Here is a 10,071-nt window from a genome sequence, read left to right on the forward strand (position 1 = left end):
AGAAAAACTATTAATCGTAGGGGAGCTGTTTCCAGTGTCCTGAAAAACAAACGTCTGGTCGAAAGTCAGTACTCTTTTATTTACTCGAACACCGTATTTTGTTCATTCTACAACCGTCGATCATAGACGTTTTCTAAGCGAACGAACATATCCATCGTTTGTGGATTTTTCAACTGAAAATACGGTTTATATCATATTTTGAAAGTCTGAAATACATCGAATTGAACATCATCTTACATTTTCTTATTCAAGTTGGAGCTATTTTCTGCTGAAATTTTGCAAGGTATGACAAGCTTTGTAGTTTCAACGTCTGGTATTACGAATCAGTTTTATTGCCGGATGTAATATGTACAACTTACTGTTTTTATCAAATATAAATCTTTCGTTTTAGGAAGCAAAATGTTACAAGAACATTTCTTGACGGTTTTGTTGGGCGCAGCGATGTCGATGACGCTGTCTTGTTCTGGATTTAACCCGGAACGCTCGGGTAACGTACAAAATATTTATCTTTTGTAAAATAATCATTGTCGATAGTAAACATCCGACAAACATGAATTTCTTTCTCCAATTTTACGGAGCAAAGTTACATTTCCAAATTATTTCATACAGCTACTTTGTACTGAAATCGTGTCTTTTTTAGCAAATATTCCAACTACCTGGAACGTGGTATCATCACTGGAAACCGAGCAGAAGGTTACGGTGGATCACGTCTCTAGTACGAAAACGGAAGTGACTGGTGCCGACAAAGGCTTGCAAATTTCGGACACAAAGTTGTCAACGAGGACCATCGACCAAACGAATCCTGCGGATACGACGCGCGAGAAAAGATTCGGTTTTGCCATGGAGAATATTGAAAGCGACACGCGTTTCCCGAAAACCAAGGACGCTAATTTTGTAAAAGAAGCAATGGCTATCGAAACGATCTCAAGTTCTCCTCCACGGAATGTCGTCGTGATTATCGCTGATCCGGGTCAAAATCAGGAAGATTTCTGGAAGAGTTTCAAGGCTTCGCGTCTGTTCTCCGTTGAAGGGATGCTTCAGGTATAATTTCGTGTCAGTTATGATGTGTTGATATAATTTTCATAATTAGATCGGCAAATAAATAAGCAAGAACACATCACGTGCTTAAATTTCGGGTATGTGTGAGATGAGAGGAATTCTATAGGATAAAATAAGGCTAAAATCAAGTATAGCAAAATTGTGTGAGCGAGTTTACAAACTTGTCTTTTATTAGCAATTGCGAACATCGTTTAATTCAGGAATCAAATGTTCAATTTAACGTCAATGAAATAGAAAAATCCAAAGACAACAATTGGCGAACAAAAGCGTGTTGTTCAAATTAATGATAGAGTTGATTGAAAAGTTGAAATTTATTTTAGAGTTGTAACAATATCCAAGCAGACAAGGCACGATTCTCTTTGGACGATGCACTAATTCCCAGCAATAGAGACAAGAAACATGATTGCGAACACTTCCTACGTTCAAACATTGCAACATTGTTGCTTTGGACTCGAGATGTTAAGGGAATGACTACAGGTTTAGCTCTTCAAAGTTTATGTAACGCTGTACTTTGTAAATTTATATTGTGTTACATTGTACACGTAAATTAATAATTGTATATAGATATAAGGAGGAAAAGCCAATAATTATCCTCAACGCGCTTATAAGCTTTATTTCAACAAAAATAGTCAGTTTGCAGTGACATTACCCTTTTACCATAGTCTCTTTGCTTCTCAACGTATTTATTTGAAATCGCACAAGTTCTTTTATGTCTTCAGCATAAATAACAATTCGTCTATATTTTTATATTTTATGTTATTCTCCAATATTCTTTTTCTAGTAACAACATTTTTTTGTAAACAGGAACGTTATCCAACGCGAACTTCACTATTCCATCGTTGTTCGGATTCGAAGAATCGGTAGGGTTCTCAAGAGACTTCGACGAAATTGATGAGATTAACATGAAACCGGAAGTTCATAAAGCGAAGCCGGAAATTCGTGGTGACTGGCACCTCATCGACTTAGGAAAACCGATCGATCGAGTCCCTTCTTGGGTGCCTCCACAAAACGCTCGAGAAGACGGTGAGTATTTTAATTGTATAAATATAAGACAGTATTTAATAAAATATTTAACAACGTTTAACGTGACACATGAATCTTTCAAATTGCTAATATTCCCTATTTTCAGGAAGTCTTTTTTCTTATTAAATATTTTTTATCATTTCAATTACAAATCTTCTAATACAAATCTTTTGAATATGTAAGTGCAATTTATAATAATTTTTTTCTTCTTTGATTAGTTGAAAATTTAATTGTCAAATTTAAATTTCAAAAATTTTTCTCATATGCACCAATCTGACAGTGTGAAAAAAATGTTGTAACTGAGCATCAGTTTTGCAATATATATATTTTCCAATCGCTATATACAATATAGATGAAGCTGCGTGGAACGTGTTCGATATGTTCTCCAAAATAAGGCTCGTTCTGTTTCGGTCGTTGCTGGAATCTCTCGGTAAAAACGTCGCTGCCTCAGAGGACCCTATTTCCTCTCGCAAATCGCATCTTCTTCGATCCAATTTCGTGGACATGGTCGAGGAGCTAAAGTCAGTTGAAAACGAGAAAGGTTTCATATTGGTTGCTTCGGTGTCTGCCAGCGAGCTCGATTCAGCATTGGAGTTTCTACAGCGCGAAGTAAATAATTTTGCAGGAATCTGTAATGCTTTTGATTCATGCAATTTAATTTCCCAGTATATAGTATGTCTTATCTGTTGCTATTATCAAATACAGATGATCTAGGATAGATCAGAAAAATAATTGTACGCTCAGTTTTATCGAGACAACATATGTACGAAAAAATAGTAGAAATAATACTCATACTTTGTGTAATAATTTCGTTTAAAAATGTTTACCGCGGTTAAAAATTTATGCTTGATAAAAGATATGAAAAGGAAAACGAACTCTTTTTTTGTTTCCTATAATAATTTTTGTTTTCGCGATAAGCGAATGGTATCGAGTTGAGAAAGTCATTTGGTATTTCCTTAACAAGGATAACTCGTTAACGCTTTCGCTGCTGCTAGGATTAATTACGATATACAAGGATTTCCTGTCTTGTACTGGAATATCGTTAGTGTACTATTAAACGAAGAGTACTTTTTCAAAGTACTTACATTCACAACAATCTCAACTTTTTCACTTGTTCTTAGATTTTTTATTTTAAAATCATTCTGTTTCGTTTTACTTCTTTGTATCGTTTCAAAAATTCGATTAATGTTAATAAAATGACGATAAAAGGCATCGCAGGATACGCTGCTCGTGGTGATAGGAGCCTGCCCGCACGACGGCAAACCTGTACCATACTTTGCACAAGGACCATCCGCCAAAATGATTCGCGAGGCCATAACAATTTGGGACGTTCCAACTGCCGTTAAACATATCATTGCCAATGGCTGTCAGGACTCCGGCTGCAGAAATCGTCGACATATTGCTAACTCGCCTCCTGTTGCTCAGTTAAAGATTATACCACATAACGTGGCCGTGCTGAGAAGAACGTCTCGAGATACTGCTAAAAAATCGGTGAGACAATGTTGATCTTTTCTGGGACAAAAATAATTTGTTGCAAAATTATGCAAGAAATACTAGCATATTACAAATTTTAGTTGTTAGTTTGTTGTTACGTTAGAGTGTACATTAGAATCAGCGTCGGAATACTAATCAAAGGATCAAATATTTGAGAAAATGAAACAGATGACACTGTAATATGATAACGAGTAACGGGTAGTATGATTAGTAGCATTGACTACTGCCCCGTTTATCATAAATGAACGATAAGGATAGTACATAATAATAAATGAAGGATAGAGACAGAGGTGAACTGTTCGTTGAAAGTTAGAATCGAATTCACCGGTATGACGACAGTTTCAAACTGTCCAAGAATACTTGATACAAGCCACTTCCGAGTATAAATAGCGTTCTTCGATAGTAACCTAGACATTGAACCTGAGAAAACAGTGTAGTAATAGGAATATCATGATAGTCGTAGTAATAACGTTCGCTTTTGTCGATTAACAATTCCCATGATGGTGAATGAAATTCAGAAAATAGGAATTCGTTCGGTATTCGGAAACAATGCCTTTTCGATGAAATAAAACGAAACCTAACAAATTAATTAGCATGTAAACGATTAATTAAATTTTATTTAACCAATGTCAAATTAGATGTCTATATACATACCTAGTAATATGATTAATAAATTAAAATACCTTTTTCACGGAAAATAGAAAATCTTTTTGTGCTTCTGTCAAATACCTATAGTTTCGCTCATCATATTATCTTATTTGAAATATGATCTTCAAAGTATCTTGTAAAACTATTGCGTGTAATATAGAGGTCATTGTAAGTGTATAATATCCTTTTATGCGTTTCTACATACATTTAACTTCGTTAAATTATTCGGACGAAATAAAACGATTGCATATTTACGTCAAAAAATTCTTAATTGAGAACAAAAATGGTCAAGTGATGTTTTAAAAGTAGAATACACAGGATAATATATATACATAATAATAGAATATAAATACAAATGTTGAATTCCACGAAAGGATCGATTTCGTATGGACATTTTGTTACATGTAATTCAAATTCATGATTCTGACACAAGCTGAAATTAATCATGACCTTTCCGGGTATAAGATATATCAGAAAAATGTTTCTAACATACATTCTGCAGGTATGCAATCGATATGTGACAGTATGTAAAGATACGTTCGAATCGGTGAATGGCGCTCAATTTTTTGATCTAAGATCAAAAAATTGTACTACCTCGAACTACTACAAAAAAAATTGTATAAATTGCTATATCAAACTGTTTATCATAAAAAATTTGTAGGTATCGATGTATGGTATTAAACTAGGAAGATAGATGTATCAAGTGCTATAATACTAAAACAATAATTTAACAATATTTAGATTAGAAGACAATCGAAATAATATAGACACATGGATATAAAACTTTTAAGTGGCATGACGCTATGGAGAAATAAATGACATGGAAACTAATTTACTCATCAAATTTTTATTCAACATACGAAATATGACCTGTTACTTTATTAACTTAACATTTCTGTCAAGGTAATTTTAATCGTAACAACCACGTTTCACATTACCAGCTCTTTTTTAGTATTATTCCCGGCTGAATATCAAATATGATTCGTGTCGAAAAAATATGCGAATGGGAAAAGTAATATGACGGAGGGACTGATACTTGAAACTATATCTCGTATATATCTCTGTGTATACCTCGAGGACGAGGTTGACGTCGATGGAATACAATCGTTAACAGTAAAAGAACACAGTTAAAGTTGAGCCACGTACTTGTAGGCTACGATAATTAATATAATCATAATTGTAAATAAGCGTGATTTATGTAAATATTAAGTTAATTTGTAGTTGCGAGAAACTTTCTCGTTTACTTGGAAACCGAACGAATTATTAATTACTACGGTGGAGTTTAATTAGTTCGTAGTCATATAATTATCATAATATAAGTAGTTTTCATGATGTAGACGTAATTAATATATAACAAATTAGGGTTAAAAAATCGTTAAATGGTGAAGAATTATTTTCCTAAAGAAAACTAGGATTCTTTCTTTGCAATTCGCCTTCTAACTTTTTGTACACTTTTTTCATAACAAACTCTGATTTGTAATATAAATTTGCATGATAAATACATATTATATCGTGTAATAGGATACGTTCTTGAACTGCCATTCCGTAGTAAATGTTCCACTTATCATAATATGATAAATGGGAATTCAGTATAGAACATGAAACAGGAATTTTTCCATTTATTAAGGTAATTTTTATAACGACACAGATATATTAGTATATATTCCTTTATTTTTACACTGAAATTATTTACTATGTATTAATTATAATTAAGTATTATGTAACACCTCAACGCCTGGCATCGTTGGATCATAGATGATCAAAACAGTCTGAGTTAGATTATTTAATGTTAATGATTATTTAATTTTATTTTGCATTTAAGATATTCTATATATTTATATTACATAAAACATAAAATATAAATTAAGATTAACTAACCCAAAGTAAAAAAATTTCTTTTTAATTAGATTTGGCGTTACAAGCTCCTTTTATTCAGAACAAAGTTATTAATGAAGATTAGCCAGTATTAGTTAGATTGGTCTTAGTCTTTGTAAATATAAATCAAACACAAGCTGTAATGTAAATCAGTTACATTGCTGTATTAATAATACAGATGGCAAATTATTTCTACTTCTTCAATTGTTGGATTAAATAAATTACCATAAATGCTAATTCATTATACGTTATAAATGTATAATTATAATAATTATGCATTCGTAAGAGAATTTATTGGTAATCAAATGTTGCAATTCACTGTACAATAAAATAAACATTTTGTTGCAGGATGACGGCAACAAAGCTGAAGTTCCAAGTGTTAAGGTAAAACAATACTTCGTCTTCTAAACAGTACTTTATCCAGTATGTTACGCTGTGAATTAAATAAGTTTGCGAAAGGAAAATACGCACTTTCACTGCTAGATCTGAGTCATGCGTGCACAATGTTATATTAATTTTCTTTTATTATCGTTCACGATATACGATAATAAATCCTAATATCATTGCTATCGGCCATTACATAATTTTTTTAAATAGAAAATTATACCATTCGCTTAATTCGAATTCGATTTTGAAACGAAAATCCGACATAAAGTTAGAATCGTCATTTTCATTAATCAGAACAATTGGAAACATCGCATGGGCATTATATAAACGTCATTTCTGCAATCGTATTATTGTGGAACATAATCTCAATATTGTATAAAATAATTCAAGTTATAACCAACTCTTAATATTGAATTGACGTTGTTTTCTTCCTTTCAGCAGAACGAGGTTGTTAAAAATGTTGCCGACTTAAATACCACGGTAAAGTATTCACAATTCTATGTTTAATTCGTTGGAAGTCTAATATTCGTTTTATATAAATTTTAATTCATTTCAAATTTAATATTTATTTCACATAAATCGCATATTGCGAATATATCAACTTATCTTCATTCGGATGATTTGAATAACACTGCAAACTAATAATCATTTCTTTTAGAGATACGTATTAGCTTTAAAGTAACGAAAAGTATACTTCTTCCGACATAGAATTGAAATTGCCGTGTCCATTAATCAGAGTAATTAAAAGCGTCGCGTGGACTTATATAAACGACATTTCTGTAATCCTATCAATGAATAGCGTAATCGTTATGTAGTTAGTTATTTCACCCAGCCATATTATCAGATTAATATTATCTTCTTTCTTTCAGCAGAACGAAGTAGTTAAAAATGTGGCCGATTTAAATGTCAAGGTAAAGTATTTAGGTTTCAATGCTTAATTCGTTGTAAGTTTAATATCTATTTCATATAAATTTTAGTTCATTTCAAATTTAATACTTATTTTACATGAATTGTATATTGCGAATGAACAAATTAATTTTCAGTTTAATGATTTATATAGCATTTCAAACTTAATATTCGCTTCTTTTAATTTTTCTTAAATCTCACTACTAGCTCCAAAGTAAAAAAAAGAAATGATTTACTTACAATTACGATACATTCATTTTTGTTAATCGAAACTGGAATATATATATGTATATACTGAAACATTCGTAAATACTTGCTTGCAGGAGGAAACAGTAAAGACCGAGGAGAGGGATGCATCACCAGAATCAGATATGAATTCAGCAAACTTTAAAATTGCGGAGAAGCTCACTACGATCTTTGGCATAATTGTCTCGTTGGTTGGCGCATTTGTCCTTACCTCCTAAAAAAAAAGATCTTTTGCATTGATCTCATAATCGATGACCCTAATTTTTAATTTTCTTTTATGGAAACTGCGTCAAAAATTTCCTGGGTAAAACAAACAATATTAAAATCTTCGTCATTTCTGAATTTATAATTGCTGCTTTTTGTAAATTTTGTTCTCTCCTTATGAAGCTGTAAATTTTTAATTCTGAATATGAAAAAGTGTCTTAAATGGTGCAAAATTTTATTAAGTTGTCATACCAGAGAAACTCCTTTTTTCCCCTAATATTTTTGCTAGATATTTTTCGTTAATAAATAATAAATAAATAAGTAATAAATTCCCGGATAAGAATGTTTTTTACATAAACATGAAGAATAACGAGAAACAAAGTCCATGGATTAAATAATCACCTTACTACATTTAAACATTTAAACTGAATTTTGAGATATTCTCGTATTCCATTTGTGTGTTCTTTTTCTGCATTTTATTTTTCTCCAAATTTCAAGATATATAAAGCATGGAACATTTCAAAACATAAAATAAAGATATATAAATAGCAATTGATTGATTTAAAAGAATTGTATTTTTATTATTTATACTATGATCAAAATTGTGAATTCTTTTATAAATAGAAAAGTGCTTTAAAACACGTTCTTTCATTTCTTTCATGTTCGTAATAAACAGGTTTGAAATATAGTTTCAGAAAGTTTAATATAATTTTTAAACTCTGGATGAAATCAAGTAAAACAGAAAGAAAAATCTTAATATTATGATTGCAATTAAAAATGTAATATACGTAATTCTGTTTTCTAAAGCAAATGTTTTTTAGTTTTATTACCAACCAATAATTTGTATTTAGTTGGGGATTTCAAAATACAATATAAAAATAGAGGGAGAAAAAGTGAATTGGAATAAACTGAAAAAATATATTTATTTTCCAATCAAACGTATAATTAAATAAATTAACACAATAACCCAATTTCATGAAATTAAAATGTATAACGAGACTATTTTCGTTTACAATTCGTGTATTGCAGCAATAATTTCTAATTGACCTAGTAACGCACGCACATATTTGGTAGTAGTAGTGACATTTATTGCACCATCCGTACATTTCAATGTTTCCGGACACAATACATGGTATAAGCCTAATAATACTAAAAGAGTATGTAAAATATGTAAAAAAAACCATAACACTATTCGGATAACGGACATATATGTAACGTAACATAACAGCGCTGTTGAATTTCGAAAGCATTCCATTTTGATGACTATCAGGGTAAAAAACGATGCACCACACGCAGCTACGTTACTTCCTGGTCTTAAATTACGTAATTATTCGATTTCAAGTTTCTAAAATTCGTACGTTGCTTTCCTTATCCATTACTTTCCTTTCCTTTTTTTTCAATTATTGAATCATTTCGTTGGGTTTCATATCTTTCTCTGACGTATTAACCATTCGTTAATTTGTAGAAAACCACAAATTTCTAGGATACTCTAATTACTATATTTGTTTTATTAAATTATAAGAAGAATATTACTAGCTTCAAATATATTAAAAATATTTTATGAAAATGAACGTTTGTAAATGAAATTTAAAGTAGTTTACATCAGTATTAAAAATGTTAAAGAATTTCTTTAGCATGCGTTCGTATATCTTTGCTTTACTGACCTTACGTTGATGTTACTACTTGGTTGAATAAGAAAAATGATCATCTTTGGTTTTTGTGCGACTTGACACTATTTTCCTAGCTATCACGATAACTACATTGTATCTTCTTCATTAAAGAATCTTTTCAATATCGTAGAACGTTACCATTATTATAATGATTCTAAGAAAAAAGAATAATATTTCGGTAACTACAACTCAAGCAATATTCATATATGTTTTATAAATAACGCAATTATACGTTATTAATCGTCTACAAATGTAACTTCCGGCATTTACAACAAGAAAAGCTTACAGCTAATTAATCATTTCTAATTTTTACTTGAAAACAAATAATTAGTATACGTAAATTGCGTGGTACTAATACTATAACGATAAAATGATAGATCAGAATAGAATACTAAACAAAGTACTGCGCTAAAATATAATACGACATACAATAAGGAAATAAAATTTGAAGAACGTAGATAGTATATGTATTTTTATATAGTATTATTTAAAAATATTTTAAAGAAGATAGTGAGATATATTATCGCGTAACGTTAATTATTCGGAGGAAATACATGTT

The 10,071-nt window shown here is 30.8% G+C and overlaps 1 protein-coding gene across 1 annotated transcript; it reads left to right on the forward strand.

The window, feature by feature from the left end:
- Positions 1-285: 285 nt before the first annotated feature.
- LOC138189694 (uncharacterized) lies at positions 286-8,481 on the forward strand. The gene is made up of 11 exons (XM_069131811.1): positions 286-313; positions 392-487; positions 641-1,041; positions 1,380-1,536; positions 1,864-2,082; positions 2,435-2,691; positions 3,292-3,573; positions 6,448-6,483; positions 6,925-6,966; positions 7,356-7,397; positions 7,716-8,481. The coding sequence occupies exons 1-11, from the start codon at positions 286-288 to the stop codon at positions 7,854-7,856; spliced, it is 1,701 nt and encodes a 566-aa protein (XP_068987912.1). The 3' UTR covers positions 7,857-8,481.
- Positions 8,482-10,071: the final 1,590 nt, after the last annotated feature.

Source organism: Bombus flavifrons, chromosome 2, assembly GCF_040668555.2.
Source record: "Bombus flavifrons isolate JBK064 chromosome 2, iyBomFlav1_principal, whole genome shotgun sequence".
In the NCBI taxonomy this organism is placed as follows: domain Eukaryota; kingdom Metazoa; phylum Arthropoda; class Insecta; order Hymenoptera; family Apidae; genus Bombus; species Bombus flavifrons.